Source organism: Macaca nemestrina, chromosome 4 (assembly GCF_043159975.1).
Source record: "Macaca nemestrina isolate mMacNem1 chromosome 4, mMacNem.hap1, whole genome shotgun sequence".
Lineage (NCBI taxonomy): Eukaryota > Metazoa > Chordata > Mammalia > Primates > Cercopithecidae > Macaca > Macaca nemestrina.
In genome coordinates this window covers 584,713-610,457 of record NC_092128.1, presented here as the reverse complement: position 1 = coordinate 610,457, position 25,745 = coordinate 584,713, and the positions used below count along the sequence as shown (strand labels likewise).

Below are 25,745 nucleotides of genomic sequence, written 5' to 3'. Positions count from 1 at the left end.
AAAATTCTAGTTATTGCACAAGTAATTGTGGTTTTTGCAAATAAAATGGCAAAAACCACAAATACTTTTGCACCAACCTAATACACTTCATAATTTCCTAAACAACATTTAATGTATTCCTACTTCATCGCAGATTGTATACTTATTTACTAAAATACACTTCATTGACTTTTTTAACATAAAATATTTCAAACATACATATATAAGTACAGAGAATAACATTCACTGGCCCATTCTTGTTTATACACACACCCCATTTCTCCATTATTGTATACTCGCCCCCATTGAAGGAGAACTTACTTTGTTCTCCCTTATCCATTATCCAACACTTTGAGTATTGAACACATTAATAATTTTGAAATACATCACTGCACAGCAAACTAAGTAAAGTGAATACAATTGCTTAGGCTAAAGGAAAAAATATACTTGCTTTTTTTTTGAAACAGAGTTTTGCTCTTGTTGCCCAGGCTGGAGTACAATGGCATGATCTCAGCTCACTGCAACCTCCAGCTCCCAGGTTTAAGCAATTCTTCTGCCTCAGCCTCCCAAGTAGCTGGGATTACAGGCACGTGCCACCATGACTGGCTAATTTTGTATTTTTAGTAGAGACAGGGTTCACCATGTTGGCCAGGTTGGTCTCGAACTCTTGACCTCAGGTGAACCACCCGCGTTGGCCTCCCAAAGTGCTGGGATTACAGGCGTGAGCCACCATGCCTGGTCAAAGATGTACTTTTAATATATCTTTTTTGGCCAGGCATGGTGCCTCACGCCTGTAATCCCAACACTTTGGGGAGGTGAAGGTGGGAGGATCGCTTGAGCCCAGGAGCTGGAGACTAGCCTGGGCAACACAGAGCGAGACCCCCTCACCTCTACTTAAACAAACAAACAAACATATATGTATCCTATTCTCTAGGGTAACCGTGAGAATTAAATAATGCGTACGTGGCAGCACTTTTAAAAACATTTATAAACGTTAAGTTTCATTGCTGTATAACACCTTTACCTGAACTGTGAAGTTGCAAAAGTACTTTGCTTCTCGCCAGTAAAGTTTTAGATGCTAAAATTATTAACATAAATAATTACAAACTAAAATAACCACTGAGACAGTGATAATCATGAACGTTCAACAAATAAAGTCCAAGCACCCACTGCAGGACAGTATCCACATGTGATGACCCAGCACCTCAAGGACTTTTCAGTTTAATATGGAAAAAAAACTTGAAAAGCCCCCCAAAAGAAAAACCGTATATAACACTACTCTACTTATGAACAGGTCAGTTATTCAGACAGTTAATACTCCCACAGAGATTCGGAGGGCTTCAGCCAGCAGACGCAGGCTGTGTGTTCACCATGCAGGGGCAGGACCCACCCACCTTTCTCCCACACAGACTCCCGGCCTCGGAGGCCACAGCAGCTGACAGAGCTCCCTGGGGGGGGCCCTCGCTGTGCCTCCTCACCCCACCACGCCCCGCACGGCCCTGAACTGTCGGGGTGTGGATGCTGCTCCCCTAGGTCTCCACAGAAGCGTCTCCTGTAGTGGTTACTTTCTTGGGAGTCACTATTTCCCTGTGTGTCCTTCGGAACCACGACTGCTCATCGCCTGTATTTTGTTTCCACCATAATCTTCGCCCTTCTCACGCCTTCAACACTCAGCTCAGAGCAGCGTATCAAAACACAGCAGATATTTAACAGGGATAGCCCAAAGTCATGGTGCAGTGAAGGAATTCAGGCATTATTCTTACACTACAACGCCTGGGGTTTCTTTTTATAATCAATTAATATAGCATGTGGATGCTCATTTTATAAAGATTGGTACAAGATTTCATTATGTTAAGTTCATATTTATTTTTAAAATTTCTTTCTTTTTTGAGACAGAGTCTCACTCTGTTGCCCAGGCTGGAGTGCAATGGCGTGATATTGGCTCATTGCAACCTCCACCTCCCGAGTAGCTGGGATTACAGGCGTGTGCCCACGCTCAGCTAATTTTTGTATTTTTATTAGAGATGGGACTTCACCATGTTGGCTAGGCTGGTTTCAAACTCCCGACCTCAGGCGATCCACCTGCCTCAGCCTCCCAAAGTGCTGGGATTACAGGTGTGAGTCACTGCATTTGGTCTCATAGTTATTTAATAATCACTTTTATAACCTAAGAGTTGCTATAGCTGTGATTTATTTGATAGACTCAGTGAGAACTAGTAGCCCCAATTTTACATACATACCTATTAAATTTCAGTACATAACATTTATGTAAACATAATTGTATTATATAAAATCGACATAATTGTGTATAAATTATGTATATCTATATATATAAACTCAGAAGAGATATTTTTACATCTCCCTTTTATACAGCAGCCTATTTTTTGAATGGTGTATGTGTATTTATCTGTTATATAAGGATATATTTTTAATGACATAATTCTATATATAGGAGTATATTTTTGTATTACATATATAAAATTTACATAAAAGACAAGAGGAGCTGGGTGCAGTGGTTCATTGTATTACATATATAAAATCTACATAGAAGACGAGAAGCTGGGTGCAGTGGTTCATTATATTACATATATAAAATCTACAAAGAAGAGAGAGAAGCAGGAGCAGTGGTTCAAGTCTATAGTTCCGCTACTTGGGAGGTTGAGGCAGGAAGAGCCCTTGAGCCCAGGGGGTTGAGGCCAGTCTGAGAAGCATAATGAGATCTCTCTCTAAAAAAATGAAAAATAAAAATAAAATTGCTAGAAATGACTACTGTATTAAAAACAGCCAACATATAGGCCGGGCGCGGTGGCTCAAGCCTGTAATCCCAACACTTTGGGAGGCCGAGACGGGCGGATTACGAGGTCAGGAGATCGAGACCATCCTCGCTAACACGGTGAAACCCCGTCTCTACTAAAAAACACAAAAAAAAACCTAGCCAGGCGAGGTGGCGGGCGCCTGTAGTCCCAGCTACTCGGGAGGCTGAGGCAGGAGAATGGCGTGAACCTGGGAGGCGGAGCTTGCAGTGAGCTGAGATCCGGCCACTGCACTCCAGCCTGGGTGACAGAGTGAGACTCTGTCTCAAAAAAAAAGAAAAAAAAAAGCCAACATATAAATTATTAAATTGAATGGAGCTATACATGTATGTATCTCTGTATTTACGTGTGTATGTGTGAATGACTTTTAAATAAAATGAATCAGGGATCAACTTCCCCAAACTGCAGGCTTGCCGAGGCAGAAGACATTCTTCGACTTTGCCCTTTCAGGTTGCCAGTATTAATACAACGCTATTTACAGAGTAGATGCTCAATAATGCTGTTTTATTTCAGTACTCCTGTGATACTGAAGGGAGGCAAAATCAAATACTTTTTTCTACACTGATGTGTGTGAATGTTTGTTCCATTTGGCTAAACAGTATCTACTCCCCCTACTTCTAGTGAAAGTTTTTGCTTTGGGGGATACCCCCATTCATTGGAGTTTTTTCACACAAGTTATCCATTTCTTTGCCTTCTGTAGGAATGTCCTGGAGATTGAAACCTGATCGTCGGGAGTCGCAGGAATCTGTCCAAGGGTGGTCTTTGCACACACAAGTCAGGCCAGGACCTAGGGGGAAAGGCGACTAAATCCGCAGACTAAAGGCTTATAGCTGCAGGCACAGCAAGAGCCTGCCTGAAAACCAGCCCACAAGGGACACGCCCACTCTACATGGGTCAGGAACTGGAGAGAGAGCCCTTACGGTGCCAACATGGCTCCATCTGAAACCCCTCAGAGGACACGTCAGCACTCCAGCTGCTGAGCAGGAAACAAGCACAGGCGTGTCCCATGCACGAGCAGCTGCGACCAGCTCAGAGCAGGCAGTGGGCGCCCATTGTTGGAAGAGTGAATAAACTGCTTTTTGAAAATATTATTTACTGGCCAGGCGCGGTGGCTCATGCCTGTAATCCCAGCACTTTGAGAGGCCAAGGCGGGCGGATCACCTGAGGTCAGGAGTTCAAGACCAGCCTCACCAACATGGCAAAACCCCATTTCTACTAAAAAAATACAAAAATTAGCCGGGTGTGGCAGCATGCGCCTGTAATCCCAGCTACTTGGGAGGCTGAGGCAGGGAGAATTGCTTGAACCCAGGAGACGGAGGGTGCAGTGAGCTGAGACAGCAACACTGCACTCCAGCCTGGGCAACAGAGATTCCATCTCAGAAAAAAAAAAAAAAAAGGAAAGAAAAGAAACTTACTTATTTACCTACTTAAGACCACTTGAGTCAGGTTTGTTGCTTGCAACCAGAATCTTAATGAACTCTTTAACCAATCTTTTAAAGTCGTGCTTTCTTTCCGCAGATCTTTTAAAGATCACAGCAATTTTCTGTATCCAGTAAACTACAGCACCTAAAAAGGACTTTTATTATGACTGTGCTTCAGATAATTAAAGTCCTAATTTTTCCCTAATAATGAAACAAAACTCTTTAGAAAGGCCATTTCAGAGGCATAAACAAATATACGGGAATAAAAAAATAGTCTGAAACCAAGTTTCATAATTTTCTAAACTATTTTAGGAAAAACAAATCACACTAGAAAATATCCACTAGAAACATATAACTTTAACCCAAAGGTGATGTGTTTTAACTTTCAAAAAAACCGGTAAAGTCAGCAAAAGCATTTAGAGGCTGTAATTTCAAAACTTCCTATTTGGGGGTGACCAACAGGTCTGCCATCCACAGCCCCATGCACTGTTTCAGGTAACAGGACCATGGTAACTAGAATGACTCCTTGTCTCTGAGCAGGGATGCACTCTCCAGGGCCTCAGATGCTTGTTACCCAACGTTTTTCTCCTGTTTTAGACACTAGATCGCTGTGTAATAATGAAAGGACTCCCAGTGAAATGATATGGAACTTCAAGTTCCTCACCTCTCACACTGAAGAGTACTGGCAAAGTCCACACTGTCCCCAACCACTTTCAAAAAGGAATGGAATAAAGGTTTAAAAAAAAAAATGCGGAAAGGGTGGGGTAGCCATAGGCTGGAGAGACCCTGGAAAGCATTTCCTTTTAAAGTTTCCTTTATTGTTTCTGAGAAGATAAAAAAAAAAACAAAAAAAACAAATTGGCAAACTGGTTTACAAAATATTAAAAGGCCTCTACTTTTCTAAAATGCCAAGGCCAGCAAGACACCTTGTGGTGAACAAAAGCAAATGAAGACTGAGTGCTCAGCTGGCACTCCAGAGCCCTCCTGCCCTGGCCCATCACTTCCCAGCAGCTCCCTATGGGCAGAAGGAAGCCCCTGTGCCTCTGCTTGTTTCCACGACGGCCTGTGGAGAAGGCACCCATTCACCTGGCAGACGCAGGTCTTAACCATTCTCACACTATTGTCAAGACATCGAAAATGCACAACACGCCCTCGAATGCTAAGCCTTGGGGACCAGACATGAGACTTACTTCAATCCAGGGATATCCAGAAGATTCGTCAGTCCTGTCCAGTTAATTTCTAAAAGCTGTTTTAAAACAAGGGCAAAATATTAAGATCCAAACAATTTCCAATTATCAAATCAGGTGCACACAGACTTGTCTCTTTATAGACAAAATGTGTTAGTACACAACACAGACTCACACACTTCATCCTTCGTGATATATCAAGGACACCTCTCTTTGGTAGTACGTGGAGACCTGCCTCTTTTTGTTGTTTGATAATGTCACAGTTTTTGCTAGTAAAATCGTAAAATAATTTATTTACCCACTCTCCTGTGGATGGACACTTAGAATTTTGACAGTTTCTCTTTATTGTAATTACAAATAATGATTCAGGGAATGCCTTTTTACATACCTGTTCTTGTATACATATATAGACTAGCATTCCAAGAGTCAGATTTTGGGGTCAAAGGCTTATATTCACTTTTTTTTTTTTTTTTTTTTTTTGAGACGGAGTCTCGCTCTGTCACCCAGGCTGGAGTGCGGTGGCCGGATCTCAGCTCACTGCAAGCTCCGCCTCCCGGGTTCACGCCATTCTCCTGCCTCAGCCTCCCGAGTAGCTGGGACTATAGGCGCCTGCCACCTCGCCCGGCTAGTTTTTTGTATTTTTAGTAGAGACGGGGTTTCACTGTGTTAACCAGGATGGTCTCGATCTCCTGACCTCGTGATCCGCCCGTCTCGGCCTCCCAAAGTGCTGGGATTACAGGCGTGAGCCACCGCGCCCGGCCTATATTCACTTTTAATGTCAATAGATAGTACCTACCTGCCCTCCAAAAATACTGTACCCATTTACATTCCCACCCAAAGTGTATGAAAATGTCCTTTTCACATACCTCACCAAAAATAATACTAAAACCCAGCCTATCTGGCAGTTAAATAACGGACTTTATCATTGTTTTACTTTGTATTTTCCAATTAGCAGACCGTGCTCTACCCATTCATTCGACATCTGTGTTTATCTTAGAATAATTCCCATACAGTTAACTAACATTCCATTAAGTAGATGTTGGTTGGTAAAAACTATTGATTAGAAATACTGCTTTTCCTATTATGTTCCTTTAACAGCACATAATAAAATTACTTGTGCTCCATATTTGTAGAAGAAATTCTAAGTAAAATTGCATGATCTCAGTCACGCATATAGCTGAGTAACAAAACTGCTTGAATCCCTTTTTGCTTGCAAGCAAATATAAAGTGGAAGAGTCAAGATTCTTACAGATAGAACTAAAAAAAAAAAAAACCAAAAATTTTTAAGACCTTGAAAGGCTAAGATTTCTCAGTGTAACAGAAATGAGATATAAATACAAAAATTAGGGAGGAAAAAATAGGCAACTAATCTTCAAACTGGACTGCAAACATCAGTATCAACCTATGCTTTACTTCCCCCTTAAAATAAATGTTTTTCCCTAGTCCACCCATTGAACCACCTGGCTAAACCTCTACATCTAAATCATATGAATATATTTATAAACATTGACTGAAGAGCTCATTTTCCTTTCTCATTTCTCTCACAGAACTTAAAAAGGAACAGGTACTCCCTGCCACAACAAAATATTCTGGTCATACAAAAATACCTGTTATGAGGAAACTAAGATTTAAGAGGGCATCGTAACAGGATTCTATCATTTAGTTCTGAAGGTTGTTACTCCTGATCACAAATCTACTTCAGGAAATAAGAACATATCAAAGATGCAGCACAGAATCTTGCACTCGACTCAGGTTCAAATGCAAGCACCTTGCACAGCGCACCATCAGAGGATCCCCAATGGTGACTGTTCCATCCGCAGAGCCAAGAGACACAGGAGCCACGTGAACTTCAAGAAAGGGCGGCTGTGTCAAGGAAAGCGGCAGGTAAGCATCTAAATAAAATCAGATGAGGCCATTGTGGTTAAAAGAACAGTAAAGAGAATACAATTCAAAGATGCTATTTAATAAAGAAATAAAGAATTTTTCCTACACAGCCATGCCTCGGCGATATCGTGGGCTGGGTTCTAGAGCAGTGCAGTAAAGGGAATATTGCAACATGTGAGTCACACACATTTTTTGGTTTCCCAAGGCATACAAAAGTTATGTTTAAACTATAGTCTATTAAGTGTGCAATAGCATTATATCTTTTAAAAAATGTACATACCTTTATTTTAAAACACTGTATTGCTAAAAAATGCTTACGATCACCTAAGCCTTCAGGGTGTCACAATCTGGCTGGTAGAGGGTTTTGCCTCAGTTTTGATGGTTGCTGACTGACTAGGGTGGTGGTTGCTGAAGGTTAGGGTGATTGTGACAACGTCTTAAAATAAGACAACAGTGAAGTTTGCTGCACTGACTGACTCTTCCTTTCAAAAAAGATTTCTCTGTAGCATGCCATGCTGTTTGACAGCATTTTACCCACAGTAGAACATCTTTCAAAATCGGAGTCATCCTCTCAAACTCTGCTACTCCTTTATCAGCTAAATTTATGTGATATTCTAAATTGCTTATTGTCATTTCAACAATGTTTGCAGCATCTTCACCAGGAGTAGATTCCATCTCAGGAAACCACTTTCTTTGTTAGTCATAAGAAGCAATTTCTCATCCTTAAACTTTGATCCTGAGACTGCAGCAATTCAGTCCCCTCTTCAGGCTCCACTTCTAACTACAGTTCTCTCGCTGTTTCCATTCCACCTGCACCTCCTTCTTCCACTGAAGTCCTGAACCCCTCAAAGTCATCCATGAGAGCTGGAATCAACTTCTTCCAAACTCCTGTTAATGTTCGTATTTTGTCTATTCTCACGAATCACTGGTGTTTTCAATGGGATCTAGGATGGTGAATCCTTTCCAGGAGGTTTTCGACTTACTTTGCCCAGATCCATCAGAGGAATCACTGTCTGTGGCAGCTATCGTCTCACAAAATGTAATTCTTAAATAATAAGACTTGAAAGTTGAAATTTCTCCTTGATCCCTGGGCCAGAGAATGGAGGAGGTGTCAGCAGGCAAGAAAACAGCCTTCAACTCCTTGTGCACCCGCATCAGAGCTCCTGGGTGATCAGGTGCACTGCTGATGAGCAGTTATGTTTTGAGGGACTCTTTTTTTTCTGAGCAGCAGGTCTCAACACTGGGCTTAAAATACTTGGTAAACCAGTGTGTAAAAAGGTTTGCTGTCATCCAGGCTTTGTTCTTCCAGGTATAGAGCACAGGCAGCATAGATTCAGCATGATTCTTAAGGGCCCCAGGCTTTACAGAATGGAAAATGAGTGCTTACTTCAACTTAAAGTCACCACCTGCATTAGCTGTGACAACAGTCAGCTTGTCCTTTGAAGCCTTGAAGTCAGGCACTGACCTCTCCTCTCTAGCTGGGAAAGTTCCAGATGGCATCTTCTTCCGGCAGAAGGATGTTTAATACACATTGAAAATCTGTTGTTTAGTGGAGCCACCTTCATCAATGATCTTAGCTAGATCTTCTAGACAACTTGCTACTTTACCTTGCACTTTTATGTTACGGAGATGGCTTCATTCCTTGAACCTCACCAACCTCTTCAAACTTTTCTTCTGCAACTTCCTCACCTCTGTCAGTCTTCATCGAAGTGAAGATAGTTAGGACTTCGCTGTGGATTAGGCTCTGGCTTAAGGAAATATAATGTCTGGGCTGATCATCTCTCCAGGCACTAAAACTTTCTCCCTATCAGCAAGAAGGCTATTTCTCTATCATTGGTGTGTTCACTGGAGCAGCACTTTTCTCTTCCTTCAAGAACTTTTCCTTTGCATTTACAATTCGGCTGTTTGGCACAAGAGGCTTAGCTTTCAGCCTGTGCTGGCTTTCAACATGGCCTCTTCACTAAGCTTCATCATTTTTAGCTTCGTTTCTTTTTTTTTTTTTTTTTTTTGAGACAGAGTCTTGCTCTGTTGCCCAGGCTGGAGTGCATTGGTGCCATCTTGGCTCACTACAACCTCTGCCTCCCAGGGTCAAGTGATTATCCTGCTTCAGCCTCCCAAGTAGCTGGGACTACAGGCATACGCTGCCACGCCCAGCTAATTTTTTTTTTTTTTTTTTTTTTAAGTAGAGACAGCTTTTCCCATGTTGACCAGGCAGGTCTTGAACTCCTGACCTCAGGTGATCCACCCAGCTTCTGACTGAAAGTGAGAGGTGTGCAACTGTCTTTCACTTGAATACATAAAGGCCACCGCAGAGTTGTTAACTGGTCTAACTTCAATATTGTGTCTCAGGGAATAGGGAGATCCAGGAGAGGGAGAGATAGGAGAACAGTCGGTCAGTGGAGCAGTCAGAAGATACAACATTTACCAATTCACTTGGCTGTTTGATATGGTTTGGCTCTGTGTCCCTACCCAAATCTCATGTCGAACTGTAATCTCCACGTGCCGAGGGAGGTACTTGGTAGGAGGTGATTGGCATGGGCAGTTTCTCCCACACAATTCTCATGATAGTGAGGGAGTACTCGCGAGTTCTGATAGTTCTACAAGTGGCTGTTTCTACTGCACACTCTCTCTCTCCTGCCACCATGTCAGACGTGCCTCACTTCCCCTAAGTTTCCTGAGGCCTCCCCAGCCATGCAGAACCTCAAGTCAATTGACCCTCCTTTCTTTATAAATTGCCCGATCTCAGGTAGTATCTTTACAGCAGTGTGAGAATGGACTAATCCGCCCTCTTACACGGACGTGGTTTGTGATGCCCCCAAAATAATTACATTAGAAACGACAAGGATCACTGACCACAGATTACAGTCACAGACATAATAATAACGCAAAAGTGTGAAATACTGCGAGAACTGCCAAAACATGACACAGAGGCATGAAGTGAACACATGGCACGGACAGGCTTCTTTATCACAGGGCTGCCGTAAACCTTCAGCTAGCAAAAACACAGTATCTACCAAGTGCAATAAAGCAAAGGACAATAAAGCGAGGTGTGCCCTGAACACTTTCATCTTAAATGTCGTGGTCATATTTTATACGTCAGTCCTGTTACTTAAAGAAAAAACCACCTAGCGTAGTCTTAATAGCATTAAGGTACAATTGTTTTATCCAGGAAGTTTTGGGAAACAGAATTAATAACTCTCTTAAGAGCATTTTTCAATGTCATTATCTTTCAAGGAGAAGTCTGTAACGTAGAATACTTGAAATTTATGTTATAATGAGATTTTAATATGTTCCAAGCAGCTATGTGGTATTTTTGGACTTGTTAAAATATTTGGGTGAGACAAGGACTGACTTTAGAAAAAGTCAGTATAAAGCTAATTTTAGTTGGTGATTTTGGACCTGTTAATATATTTACATGAAACAGACACTGGCTTTAGTCAAGTTAATTGTATTATGGATAAAAATGTAAAAAAAAAAAAAAAAAAAAAAGATAAATGTAACTAGTTGCAGGCTACTAAAAAAATGTACAAAGTGGATGGAGGAAAATAATGAAAGAATCTCCTCCTATTCCTGAAATGTCACGTTCCATATTATTATTCCACGTGGCAATCTGAAAACCATTTCCATCAGCAGTGTTAACATCCTACTCACTTCACCAGAACTGCAACCCAGAATGATGGCACTGTCTCTCCAGCTAACTGACTCATCAGGCTTTTGCAGGATGCAATGCTCTTCCTCACCAAGATTCAGAACCACAGATCCGAAACATGTTCACAGCTGATGCAAGAAACCTACTTTTTTATATCGTGTATAAAGGTGCTATGAAAAATGACACCACACCATGTGACTGGCTGGCCTCCAGTTTTTTTTTTTGTTTTTTTTGTTTTTTAGCATGCTCCCAAGAAAAGTATCTACTTGTTTAGATTAAAAGGTATGTTTCTGTTTGAAGGAACAGAAGATGTAACTTTACAGCTGACAAAACCGCTAGCCTCCTGTTAACATGAAGACTTTAAAGGCCTGGGAGGGGACTGACATAAACGTTTTGCTAGATTGTAAATGATAAAAACTGCCCAAAGTTGGCAAGTAAAACCTCCATAAATGGGTAGTATTAATGCTCTTCTTGTAGGCAAACTATCTAGATAAAACTTCCTTAAGGCTATCTAGAAACCTGAAAGGTGGCTTTTTGACTATCAAAACAAAAGATCAAAGCCATCAAATATAGGAAGAAGTTTCTATTTATAGCAAAGAGCACAAAGGGCTATGGGAGTAAGCTCAAAAACAAAGCAAGAGAGCCAGGTGTGGTGGCACAAGGACTGCCTGCGACCAGGACAGTGAGGCTGCAGTGGTGCACTCCACTTTACGATTCTTTCTGGGAACAGTCACTGCACTCCAGCCTGGGCAGCACAGCAAGACTCCATCTCAAGAAAAAAAGAAGCCAAATAGACATACATTTTGAAAATTACACATAAAACTAGGTTAAAAAGTGGGTCTTCAAATTTAGAGTTAGTCCTAGAACTGAGAAAATCATTTATTTTAGTTTCACAGTGAAGAAAACTAAGACCTAGAGGAAGAAATCTTATCTGTAACTTTTTGCCTTTCACAACTAGATAAGCCAAGGACAGAATGAAATCCTCATCTTTTCACTGGACCCACATGGGACATTGATTTTTAAGGACGGCTGTGCAGCTGGCGCTGCGGCCCCTTCTGCTCTAAACCGACCAACCTGCTCCTGTCTCTGATGTGTCTCATCTTGCTCACTGACTTCTCACTTGCTTCGAAGTCTCTCTCCGTGGAATGACGGGCAGACAGCCCCAGCTCATATTTGCTTCTAAACCTAGCGACCTTGACTCGGGTATTTGCTTACAGAGGCTGTGCAGAGCTTATAAACAGGGGGTTCCTGGCCCTGGGGTGGGGAGGGGCAGTCCTCTGCTGCACAAGACCCACAGGCACAAGACATTTAAATGGTCAGCATCCATCTTGGTTTCTGCCACTAAATGGCAATAGGGGCCCCAGACCCCATTATTGTGACACCCTAAATATCCATTTCCAAATCTGTCACTGAGAATGACTATCTACGAAAGAGACCATTCAAGAACAAAGTTTCTAAACTTTAAACTACAATTTGGGAGATTTTAGAGAATAAATTTCCATACCAGAGGCATCCCTACAAAAGTTTCCATTTTAAATATACTCTGGCTTTTATTTTCCTCACGAGTAATACGGGAACAATCCCATCCTGTGGGGACTAAGTCTGACAATGCACAGAAGCCATGAGCCTGGCTCCAAGCCCGTCGCCTGCGACCGCAGTCATTACCTGAGGGCTTCCTTCCCTGGAAATCCCTTTGAGCAATTAAGATCTTTCTCGCCACTCTCAAAGACTAGCACATGTGCCACGTAAGCATCACAGTGAACATTTACCCTTTTACTTTTGAAGTTCTGCCCCACTTTAATCTCAGATGAGAAACCACCTATAATCAAAGCACAACTGACCAAACATAAACCAAACAAAAAGAGACTATTTCTGACCACTTGTCTTAGAATCATTTCAGAAAAACAACTTCATTATTTTGTCTAAAACAGAACCTCAAAAAGAATATTAACTATCAACGACAGAGTATTAAAAACGCAAAACAAGGCAGTTTTAGTATAAACTTGTCAGGCAACGGGGGGCATGCCAGCGTAGGCCTTGTTGAAAAGACAGATACATTTAAGTGCTGCTGAAGTTCAGAGAAACTAATCGTCAGGGAGGGAGGAGCAGGAATTGTGGAAGGAAAGGACTCTGCTGGCTTTTGAAAGGAAGAGAGATTTGAATGCAAGAAAGAAGGTGCCAAGCAAAGGGGTCCCCATGTTGAAGGTACTGAAAGGCCTTTCCCTGGGCATGGGGAACGGTGAAGGACCAAGAGCCAGAGGCTGGAATGACGGACGGAGAGAGTGGGAAGACAGAAGGAGCACATGTGTGTATGAGAATGTGTGTGAGGGGAAGAGTGTGAGAGGCTAAGTGTGAATCTGTGTGAGAAACAGGGACAGAGAACTAATGTGAGAATGACCGTGAGGAAAAATAAGTGTGAGAATAAGTGAGAATGAGTGTGTGAGAACATAAAAGCAAGTGTGAGAACGAGTGTGAGACAAAACATGTGAGAACAAGTACAAGTGTGAGACGAGTGTGAGAACAGAGTGTGAGAGGTGTGAGGAGCGTGAAAGAACACGCGTGAGAGTGAACAAGTGTGACTGAGGACGAAGTGTGAGAGTGAACTAACGAGTGTGAGAACAAAGTGAGAGGTGTGAGTGTGAAAGAACAAGTGAGACCAAGTGTGAGAGAGAACAAGTGTGACTGAGAATGAGGTATGAGAGGTGTGAGTGTGAAAGAACAAGTGAGAACAAGTGTGAGTGAACTGAGTGTGAGAACAAAGTGTGAGGTGTGTGAAAGAACAAGTGTGAGAGTGAACAAGTGTGACTAATGAAGTGTGAGAGTGAACTAACCAGTGTGAGAACAAAGTGAGAGGTATGAGCGTGAAAGAACAAGTGAGAACAAGTGTCAGAGAGAACAAGTGTGACTGAGAACGAGGTGTGAAAGGTGTGTGAAAGAACAAGTGAGAAGTGTGAGTGAACGTGTGAGAACAAAGTGTGAGGGGTGTGAGGAGCGTAAAAGAACAAGTGAGAACAAATGCGAGGTGTGAGTGTGAAAGAACAAGTGTGAGACTGAACAAGTGTGACTGAGAACGAGGAGTGAACTGAGTGTGCGAACGAAGTGTGAGAGGTGTGAGTGTGAAAGAACAAGTGTGAGAGAAAGTGTGACAGAACAAGCTGTGAGAAGTGTGCATGGGAAAGAACAAGTGTGAGAGTGAACAAGTGTGACTGAGAACGAGGTGTGAGTGAACTAACGAGTGTGAGAACGATGTGAGAGGTGTGAATGTGAAAGAACAAGTGAGAGAACAAGTGTGACTGAGAACGAGGTGTGAGAGTGAACTAACGAGTGTGAGAACGAAGTGTGAGAGATGAGTGTGAAAAAACAAGTGAGAACAAGTGTAAGTGAACAAGTGTAAGTGTGAGAACAAAGTGTGAGGTGTGAGGAGTGTGAAAGAACGACTGAGAACAAGTGTGGGTGTGAAATCTGAGTGCTGAAAGTATGAGAATGTGTGTGAGAACGAGTGTGAAAGAACAAGCGTGAGTGTGTGAGAATAAAGTGTGAGGAGGAGTGAAATGAGAACAAGTGTCAGTGAAACAGCAAGCATGAGAAAATGTGAGAATGACTGTGAGAACTAGCATGAAAGTGGGAGTGTGAGAACAAAGCGAGAATGAAAGAACATTGTCACACACCTGTGTGAGAATGAATGACAAAGAATGAGAACATGTGAAATAAGTGGGTGAGAACAAAGGAAAACATATGAAAGAACAAGCGAGTGTGAGAACAAGTGTGAGAATGGGTGTGAAAATGTGCATGAGAACAAGAAGTGTGAGAACGAGTATGGAAGCTCAAGCATGTGTGAGAACAAGTGTGAAAATGTGTGTCCGAGACAACAAATGTGTGAGAATGAAAACGTGTGAGAACAAGTGTGTGAGAATGAGTGCGGACAAGTGTCAAAGAACAAGTGTGAGTGTGAGAGCAAGTGTGAGAGAGAACAAGCGTGTGGGAAGGACAAAATGGGTGTGTGAGACAGGGAGGCTCCGAAGCCCAGTCTGAGGTCCACACGAGGGCATCACGGAGAAGCCACCAGCAGGGCCCGATAAAGGCCTGGCTTTAGAAGGCGCCTTTGGAAAAGCAACTAAAATTAGCGTGCCCCTCCTTCCCCACTGACACGTGCCTCAGGATGCTGGGAGCCTCCGCCTCTGGAGGATTGAGCTATTTCAGGAAACTGAAAAGCCAGTGGAACACGCATTTCCAAAGGACAGGAAGTCACCTCTGAGCTGTTGTGACTCTTCTATGAGAAACAGAACGTGTACCGTGGTCCATGATCAGAAAGCAATGTCAGGTTTCAACTGGAACGACACAGATGTATCCACGTATTTCATGAACAGCACAGGTGCCCCTCTTCTCTCCACGTTCTGTAGTCCCTCTTCTCTCCACGTTCTGTAGTCCGTTGTGATGGGTGTGGTAATGTTTACAGTTCCAGGGCAGCCACTGGGCACCTGACCACGTGCTGTATGCCTGGCGTCCTGGCTGCATCCAGCTCCACAGTTCAGAACAAGAATCACCTGGAAAGTCTGTTGGAAATACAAACTCAGGGCTCCCACCTTTCTCCAGTTTTTTATTTAGCGGATCTGGGCTGTCAGTAAAGTTCAAAAATGTTTTTCTTATGTTTGTAAGTCCCAGGACTTCTGAGAGCTTCGTTCTTGACCACACAGGAGAGCTGACATCCTGAGCCACCAGCCAGCCTGAAATCCCTCCCTCCAGGCAGCTCCGAGGGAGGAGAGGCAGGAGTGAGCTGAACTTGAAGGAGGACGAGTTCCCCCCAAAACAAGTGAGATGACTCCAGCCAGATCCTAATGAAAGGCCACAGGCCAAGTGTGGGTGAGCCAGAGAACCACAGAGGTGTGCATATCACGTGGCGGCACCTGCATGCCCGGTGTGCAAAGACAGCCTCAGGGAGGACACTGCCCATCGGGAGGAGCCCGGGAGGAGGCAGCTGCCACCGTAGAAGGGCACAAAGCAAGCCCCACCCCACCTTCCACCTTAAGGGACAGAAGCCATGGGGGAGAAGCACCTTGAGGACCCACTGCAGCTGGGGAGAGGTCCCTTAAGGACGTGGTAGGACAATGTCCCAGGCCAGTAGAGACCCTGTATTGCTGGGGCAGGTGCAGGCTCTGTCCTGCAAAAGACCCGCCAAAGACACAAGGCACAGGGAGGAAGGGGCAGGGTCTCTGGGAGAGCTCTGGCCCCAAGACTCAGGATGGACCAGGACAACAGGAAGCTCCTCTGTACCCCCTCTACTGGGGGTGGGCAAGACTGTCCAAAATAATACAAACATCAAACCCAGAAAGTCAGATCCCAGAAAGTCGGAGAAAACAGCAGGATAAATACTGCAAAAACTCCCAGTTACGAATGTGTGCTCTGAGTCTGTGGATGTGCCTGTGGCCCTGACTCTGGAACTCACTGCAGCCTCATCTGCAAGGTGGTAAGAATGGGCTTCAGGGAGCCCTGTTCAAACCTCCTACCCACAGCTGGTCCAGGGGTGGGTATTTGATCCAGCTGGAATGGGGAGGGAAGAGGAGGGAGAGGCCGAGGATGCAGGAAGACTCAATGCTTTCTCTAAGTGCTGGCAGGCATGCTATTCCACACGTGGACTGCATTACCAGATGAAGCTAGTCTCAGAGGAAGAGGAGAGCGAGCAGAGGTGGAGACAGTCACAAAGGCTTTCAAACTCCTGGTTCCATTCTGTTCCTGAGACTCAACTGCAGTCCCCTGTACACATGTCATGAGACACCAATCTATGCTATTTTTATTTTTTAAATAAATACCTCTCCTTTTTAATCCCCATTTCCTTAAAGCACATCAATTTCTGGAGTCCTTGGCTAATAGGATTCAATTTCTTCTCATAACAGAAGACACTGTTTCCATTATACAGAGGAAGAAACGGAATCTATGGTTCAAAAGATGCCAGCAGGCAGCACCTCCGCATTGGGCTTGAAGCCCCCGAACGTGGGTGGATGAACATGTTTGGGGTAAGCCTAGGACCTCTACTCGAGGGATAAATCTGAACAAGACTAAGGGCTCTGAAACACCTCTAAACTGTATGCTGCCCAACAACTACCCCGTGAGGGTGCCTCCCCGTGCACAGCCAGTGGCAAACACGTTGTTCCAGTTCTTATCAGAACACTTATCCAAGCTTTTCTCCTTACCGGTAATTCACCTCTAGTGGCCGGGTGCGGTGGCTCACGCCTGTAATCCCGCACTCTGGAAGGCCAAGGTGGGTGGATCACCTGAGGTCATGAGTTCAAGACCACCCTGGCCGACATGGCGAAACCCTGTCTCTACCAAAAATACAAAAAAATTAGCCGGGTGTGGTGGTGGGCGTCTGTAATCTCAGCTACTCAGGAGGCTGAGGCAGGAGAATCACTTGAACCTGGGAGGCGGAGGGTGCAGTGAGCCGAGCTTGCATCATTGCACTCCAGGCTCGGCGACAAGAGTGAAACTCCGTCTCAAACAAAAAAAAAATCGCCTCCAGTGTCAGGACTAAACCTACATGTAGGAGAAATATTTAATTTCTTAAAATCTGAAGGTTACTATGTGTTAGGTATTGTACTAAGCAGCTTACATTCATTGACATTTAATTTTCAGATTTAATTGTGTGAAGTAGGTATTACTGTCATCCCCATGTTACAGATGCGAAAACTGAGGCTTAGAGAAATAAGCTGTGCGAAGGCTACAGTAAGAGGAAGAACTAAGAGTGGAAAACCAGGTTGTCCAACACACATCTGTCACTCAACCATGGCACTGTGCTGCCTTCTTCACCTACACTCCAACTTCGTCACTTCAGCAATGTTTAGGGTTTTTTTCCTTCAACAAGTTCTACATTATAAAAACTAAGCAAGCCAACAAGTAGAAAAATGTATAAAGGTTTCGTAAGGGTTTCTAAATCATCCAAACAGTAAAAAGAAATTTAAAAAACCACAAAATAAAAACCCTTCTGGAAATATCTTTCACCAGGATAAGGAGGAATTTCTTGGCAGCCAGCAGAAAACCCTGTTCTCATATTTTCCAGTAAAAGAAACTGAAAAATTTCCTTTTCACTGAAGCACACGTTTGATGACTTTACTCACCATATAAGGAAATGAGTGATTCTGCACTTTTCAGCCCCATCCTTCTTTTCTGAGCACTAAATTTCATTTGGAAGTTAATATGTTATTTTAAAAGTACGGTCATCTATGGAAGATCCAAACTAAGAGCACTATTAAATTTTGAAGAAGATTTAAAGATTTGGATTTTGCTACATTCTGCCACTTTTTAAAAAGGTCTTTCTCTAAATTATTAAAAATGTCCCTGGCTAAAGATGGGTAAGTTAAAAATACTTAGCAGTTTGTTAAGATTACTGAGGTTTTTTTGGTCACTAATGAAGCTGGTTTCTTAAACATACTGGACCTTTAATAACTGGTATGTGAAAACAAACAAACAAACATGAATTTTAAATCTTATGAATCTCTTAACTTCCTGAATAGTAAAATTTAATTTTAACAGTAAAATTTGACAGAGATGACCTAGGAGTTTTTGGTTGTTCCCATGTTTCGTGTACTTAAAATCGATTCAAAATAAGCCCATTTATTTCAGTAATAAGAAAATCAGAACAATTATTTTATTCATAACAGAAAGTGATGACACTTAATTCTTTTGTTTTTATACAGAAAAAGTACAACCTGTAGTAAACTAGTTTTTGACAGGTGTATATAAACCCGTATTTTAAAAGCCAAATAATAATTTTTAGTAAGTTATTTGAATCAAATTATATGAATTAACATTCCTACTTTAAATTACATATGATGTTGAAGGTACCTACATGCAGGACTCATCAATGGCACATCTTGCATCATTCATTTACCAAACTCTAAGGAGACAGTTATGATCCTTGCTTTCAAAGAGCTAACAATAACTGTGCAGAAATTGCTGAAAGTAAGTGAAACAAAAGGGGTGAAGAAAGCCTTCTGTGGCAAAGGAAAAGGCACAGGCAGGGAGTAGTGAGGTGTGGGTTGATACAGACAACCATATGGGCAGTGTGCACCTGGAGAAGATGACCCAGACCACAATGAACACGGAGGGCAGCTAAGGGAGACGCTGGCCAGAGGCTACAGGTGCCCAGAGGAGGAGGAAGGAGTCTGTTTGGCAGGAGTAACAGTTCTGTTGTCTTGGTTTTGTGGGAAATAACAAATAGTATTTATTAACAAATAATAAATAGCATTAAAATAGTATTAACTTTAAAAAAACAACAACAACACAGTATACGTTCAGCATCCCTAATCTAAAAATCCAAAATGCTTCAGTATCAGAAACTTTTTGAGTACTAGCATCATGCTCAAAGCAAATACTCACTGGAATCTAACGCAAATACTACAAAACCTGAAACACATCTGGTCCTAAACATCTCCAATAATATTCAACCTGTATATGAAACTGTATGTACAGTTCATTAAACACATCCCAAATGAGGAAGGAGGTGCATGCAAGTGACGGTAGCCCTTATCTCTGGAGGGGAGAAAAGGGAGGTTTACAGGTTAGTCTTCTCAACAAAGTGTTCAGGAACATGAGCACTGTATCAGACTAAACTGGATCTGTATCCAGGCTCTTATTAGTTGTGTGACTTGGAAAAATAAGACTTTCACAATCTCAGTTTCTGAACAGTAAAAGAAAACAACGTTAATATTTAGCTATAGAGTTATGAGGATTAAATGAGCAAATATCTATAAATCATATTCAGTGAGGTGGTGAATAAAATGTGAGCTAAGACCTACACTTCTGAAGAAGTCCACGTTTTCAAATTTTTGTAACATTTTTATAATCAGGAAAGAGAGCTGTTTATCAGGAGATAAGCTATCAGTTAAGGCACAAAGAAATACAAAAAACTCCCACAAGATTCATGCAACAGAAAGGGACAACAGCGAGTTGATAAAATTTTGTTTCTCCACTTTATACATTCTTCCACGGGTATGTATTTTTGTCACCGAATGGGAAAATAAAAATGAAATAAATATTGACTTACTGGTTTCCTAAGGAAGAAGATAGACAAAGCTCCAACTAAGGGCATATCTCCAATCAACGGTTCCAGAATCACCCGCATGGTACCATGAATCTAAACTCAAACAGGAAACCAAAATATGTAATAGAAAACAATTCTCCTGGGCCACTTAAGGAGTTTGCTCGCGCATCTTAGTAACTTTTGAGCACTTGACTTCTTATTTCTCTCAACTATGACCTACAGTTAAAAACTGAACGTCAAAAAAATTCCAAGCTAGAAAAACTTCCTAATTTTCTTTCTGAATACAGCTTAGAGAACTTTAGAAAACTGTAAAATTAAAACAAAAACCAAAAAACTTACCTGGATACTTTTCACACCAGCTCTACAAAAATATCGTTTGATCTCCAAATCAATCTCACAATTTCCTACAAAACTAACAAAGAAAAAATTCTGCATTACATAATGTGAGTGAAATGAACTACTCTCTTCATCACTATAGACCTGCAAGATGTATAATCTGAATAAAATGATAGTAAAGCAAGCAAATAGATTGTAGGTAAAAATAGTAAAATATGGCCCATCAGATTATAGTATTTTACCGCTCCAGGTCTTCAGGCTGTTATCAGATCCAATACTGCTCTGACCTTGGGAGGAATACTCCCAATCAATCAATCAATCAATCAATGGTTGTGGTTGTTGTTGGTCTTACATATAAAAATCTTAACTAAATAGAAATGTCGATGTTCAAAAGAAGATGTAAATAACAAACTGCAACTTCTGAAGCAGACTTTTGATGCAATGTAGTTTTCTTTACCTTATAAATCTGATGTTTAAAACATTAAAAAGTTTAATTTTATTTCACACAAATAAATTTCACATCTTGCTTCCCAATCATGAAAAATCTCTCAGTGCCCTAGGCCTCTATGACACCAAAGACTAGAAACAGTGCATCTGTTTGGGGCCTCAATTTTGCTCAATAAGTAAGTCATTTCAGATATTAATATGAAACAAACATAACGCTATAAGGCAAGATATGCATCTATTTTTAATATAAACATGAAATGTCAAACACTTTTTGCGTGGGTTAGTGTAGGACCTGCCCCGACCCTCGGCCCTGGAGGCAGGATGTCACACTCTGACCTGACAACGTCTGTGGGGAAGTTTGATAAATCCTAGAAAGGGAATGTCTAAGCAGATAAGCAAAATAGTAACGAAAGGAATCTGGAATAAGTTTCTTCCAGTATTTATTGTCCTGGTATTAACGCCAAGGCCTACAGATTCTTCTCATTGAGAATTACTCTCTACATAGTTGGTAAAATCACCAATAACCTGTTACAAAACTATAAAAAAAACTTTCCTTTTCTTCATTCTATGACTTGATCATTTTCTTTTCTTTTTTTTTTTGAGATGGAGTCTTGCTCTGCTGGCCAGGCTGGAGGGCAGTGGCGCGATGGTGACTCATCACAACAGCCGCTATCTGGTTCAGGCCATTCTCCTGCCTCAGCCTCCCAAGTACCTGGGATTACAGGTGTGCACCACCATGCCCAGCTCACTTTTGTACTTTTAGTAGAGATGGGGTTCCACCATGTTGGCCAGGCTGGTCTCGAACTCCCAACCTCAAGGGGTCCACCCGCCTCCGCCTCCCAAACTGCCGGAATTAACAGGCATGAGCCACTGCACCTGGCCTTGATCATTTTATTTTCTAATACTTTTCAATTATTCCTTCCCCATCTCTACTGCCTGCCAATTTAGTTAAAGTGCTTGTCTGGAACTCACAACAAAGCAGAATGCATATTTGTTCAGAGACATAAATCTGAGCGGGACACTCGGCACATGTTATGGGGGCTAACCATGAAACCAGACTGCACCTTCAGAATGGCGTCCACTGACTGACGGACTCAAACTTGCTCGGTGCTGGCGACACTGGATAAGCGCACAAGGCTCCGACCCTCATGAAGCCTGGTACCAGCCCAGTGGGCCACCCTCCTGGAGGTGGACCGTCCTCCTGGGGCACAGCCTGACCTGAGACATACGTGGGTGTCCTCTTTTATTCCACTGATGACAATGGTGTTTGCCCTAGCACCAAATATTTTAAAGAGGCAGATTTTTCCATATTAGATTAAAGAAAGTCTATGCTTCTTTCTGAAATAAAGGTAACTTGGTACCAACTTTGTACATTCATTATATTTAAATACTTTGGAAACTCAATGACCACTTTAATAAAATGATCTTTAGTAAAGGATCAAAAAAAGCACACAACTCTGAGCTGCTAGACACCACGTGTTGTTCTGAGTGCACAGTACTCACTGGGCACCACACACAGTGTGTTGTGAGGCCCCACGTGGAGCAGGAAGCCCTGAGCAAGCTCAAGGAAGAACGAGGATGAAAGACAAGAGAAGCCCACTTTTGAGCCACAGCCCAGGGGACACAGCGAGACCCTATGGGGGGTGTGGGGGGAAGGAAGCCCATTTTTATTATGCTATGCATGGTAGCTGGCAGCTCTTCAATTTCTTTGTTTTCCAATGTAAAACACTGTATTAAAATACACAAAAATTTGGCAGGGCATAGGTGGCTCACGTCTGTAATCCTAGCACTTTCGGAGGCTGAGGCAGGTGGATCACTTGAGGTCAGGAGTTTTAGACCAGCCTGGCCAACAAGGTGGAAACCTTGTCTCTGCTAAAAATACAAAAATTAGTCAGGCATGGTGGCATATGCCTATAATCCCAGCTACTCGGGAGGCTGAGGCAGGAGAATTGCTTGAATCCAGGAGGCGGAGGTTGCAGTGAGCTAAGATCGCACCATTGCACTCCGACCTGGGTGACAGAGACTCCGTCTCAAAATAAATAAATAAATTAATACCCAAAAACCTACCCTTATAATCATTTTTAAGTGTGCAACTCGGTGGTACTAAACACGTCCGTAACATGCAACCGTCACCACCAGCCATCTCCAGAACATTTTTCAACTTGCAAAATGAACACCCTTTCCCCATTAAACACTAACTCCCCATTCCTTCTGCCCCCAGGCCCTGGCAACCACCATTCTGCTTCTGTGTCTATGAGTTTGACTCCCCCGGGCACCTCACACAAGTGGAATTACACAGACGCTGTCCCTTTGTGTCTGGCTTGTTTCCTTCAGCATAAAGTCCTCAAGGTCCAGCACGTGGCAGCCGGAGCAGGAGTCCCATGTTTTTAAGGCACACAGGCATATAGGCCACATTCTGCTTATCCATTCATCGGCCCACACAGACTTGGGCTGCTTCCACCTTGTAGCTATTGTAAAAAATGCTGCTAAGAATGTGGTTGTGCAAATATCTGCTCAAGTCCTGGCTTTCAATTCTTTCAGGTATGCACGCAGAAGTGGGATTTCTGGATCACATGGTAATTTTACGTTTAAGGTTTTGAGGAACTGTTTCCACAGCAGCTATACCATTTCACATTTCTACCAACAGCGCACAAAGGTTCCAATTTCTCCACATCTCACCAACACCTGTTATTCTCTGGGTTTCTTTTGATAGTAGCCTTTCTAATAGTTGTTAGGTGGTATTTCATTACCGTCTAGATTTGCATTTTCCTGATGGTTAGTGATGGTCAGTATCTTTTCACATGCTTACTAGCCATTTGTGTATCTTCCCTGGAGAAATGTCTATTCAAGTTCTTTCCACATTTTTGAATAGGGCTGTTTGATTGTTCTGTTGTTGAATTTCAGGAGTTCTCTATATATCCTGGATGGTGACTGCTTACTGGATTTATGACTATAGGGAATGCATTAAATCTGGGATTGCTTTAGGTAGTAGTAACATCTTAACAAGATTAAGTTTTCTAATCCATTAATTAAGATAGAATGTTTTTCTATTTATTTGTACCTTCTTTGATTTCTTTCAGCAATATTTTAGTTTTCAGTGTACAAGTCTTTCTCCTCCTTAGTTTATTCCTAAGTATTTTATTCTTTTTGATTCTATTATAAATGAAATTGCTTCCTTCATTTTCTTTTGGGATTGTTCATTGCTAGTGTATAAAAATGCAATTGATTTTAGTGTGTTCACTTTGTATCCTGCTACTGTGCTGAATTTATTTCTTAGTTCCAAGAGTTCTTTTTTTTTTTTTTGGTGGGATCTTTAGGGTTTTCTACATATGAGATCATCTCAACTGTAAAGAGAAAGATTAATTCCTTCCAGTGGGTGCAGTCACTCATGCCTGTGATCCCAGAGCTTTGGGAGGCCAAGGTGAGTAGATCGCTTGAGCTCAGGAGTTAGAGACTAGCCTGGGAAACATGGTGAAACCTCATCTCTACAAAAAAAATACAAAAATTAGCCACACATGGTGGCATGAACCTGCAGTCCCAGCTACACGGGAGGCTGAGGTGGGGGGACTGCCTGATTCTGGAAGGTCGAAGCTGCAGTGAGCCAAGACTGCGCCACTGCACTCCAGCCTGAGTGATAAGGCAAGAACCTGTCTCAAAACAAAAACAAAAACAAAACCAACAAACCAAATATATACACACACACACACGCACATAAAATGTCTTTCTTCCTTTCCAGCCTGGGTGCCCTTTATTTCTTTCTCTTGCCTAACTGCTCCAACTAGAACTCCCAATACTGTGTTGAAGAGAAGTAGTGAAAGAGGGCATCCTTGCAGTTGGTCCTGATTTTAAAGAAAAAGCTTTCAGTTTTTGACCACTGAGTAAAACTTTTTTTTTTTTTTTTTTGAGACGGAGTCTCGCTCTGTCGCCCAGGCTAGAGTGCAGTGGCGCGATCTCGGCTCACTGCAAGCTCCGCCACCCAGGTTCATGCCATTCTCCTGCCTCAGCCTCCAGAGTGGCTGGGACTACAAGCGCCCACCACCACGCCTGGCTTATTTTTTTTTTTTTTTTTTTTTAAATTTTTATTTTTTTGAGACGGAGTCTTGCTCTGTCGCCCAGGCTGGAGTGCAGTGGCGCAATCTCGGCTCACTGCAAGCTCCGCCTCCCGGGTTCACGCCATTCTCCTGCCTCAGCCTCCCGAGCAGCTGGGACTACAGGCGCCCGCCACCGCGCCCGGCTAGTTTTTTCTATTTTTAGTAGAGACGGGGTTTCACCATGGTCTCGATCTCCTGACCTTGTGATCCGCCCGCCTCAGCCTCCCAAAGTGCTGGGATTACAGGCGTGAGCCACCGCGCCCGGCCGCCTGGCTTATTTTTTGTATTTTTAGTAGAGACGGGGGTTCATCGTGTTAGCCAGGATAGTCTCAATCTCCTGACCTTGTGATTCGCCCGCCTCAGCCTCCCAAATTGCTGGGATGACGGCGTGAGCCACCACACCCAGCCCACTGAGTCTAATGTTAACTGTGGGGTTTTCTTATATGGTTTTTATTATGTTGAGTTAGCTTCCTTCTATTCCTAGTTCATTCAGTGTTTTTATCATGAAAGGGTATTGAATTTTGTTAAATGCTTTTTCTCCATCAACTGAGATAATCACATGATTCGGTTTTTTCCTTTTAATGTGGTGTATTACATCAACTAATTGTTGTACGCTGAATCATCTTTGCATTCTGGGAATAAATCCCACTAGGTCATGGTGTAAAATCTTTTTAATATGCTGCTGAATTCAGTTTGCTAGTATTTTGTTAAGTGTTTTTTTTAATCAATGTTCATAAAGAATATTGGTCCATAGTTTTCTTGTAGTGTCTTTAACTTCTTTTTATTTAACACATTTTATGAATGGCAATTATCGAGGCTATTAGAAACTGAGACCCAGAAGGTAAATAATATTTGGATGTCTAACAAGAACTCCAACCGACAGCAGGTAAGACGTGTGCTCTCT

The 25,745-nt window shown here is 42.4% G+C and overlaps 1 protein-coding gene and 1 long non-coding RNA gene across 8 annotated transcripts in view; both read right to left on the bottom strand.

The window, feature by feature from the left end:
* Positions 1–25,745, bottom strand: part of LOC105474985 (extended synaptotagmin 2) — a 100,916-nt gene that overhangs the window by 37,738 nt on the left and 37,433 nt on the right. For all 7 annotated transcript variants that reach the window (XM_071094169.1, XM_071094170.1, XM_071094168.1 and 4 more), the window contains exons 5-7: positions 20,307–20,379; positions 19,971–20,060; positions 5,404–5,459 (exon numbers count right to left, since the gene is read on the bottom strand). In XM_071094169.1, the coding sequence (XP_070950270.1) occupies positions 5,404–5,459; positions 19,971–20,060; positions 20,307–20,379 (219 nt within the window). The remainder of the gene's footprint in view (positions 1–5,403; positions 5,460–19,970; positions 20,061–20,306; positions 20,380–25,745) is intronic.
* Positions 1,286–5,397, bottom strand: LOC139362662 (uncharacterized). Its single transcript, XR_011621796.1, has 2 exons — positions 4,216–5,397; positions 1,286–3,579 (listed from the first exon to the last, which is right to left on the bottom strand). It is a non-coding gene; the product is annotated as an uncharacterized lncRNA (long non-coding RNA).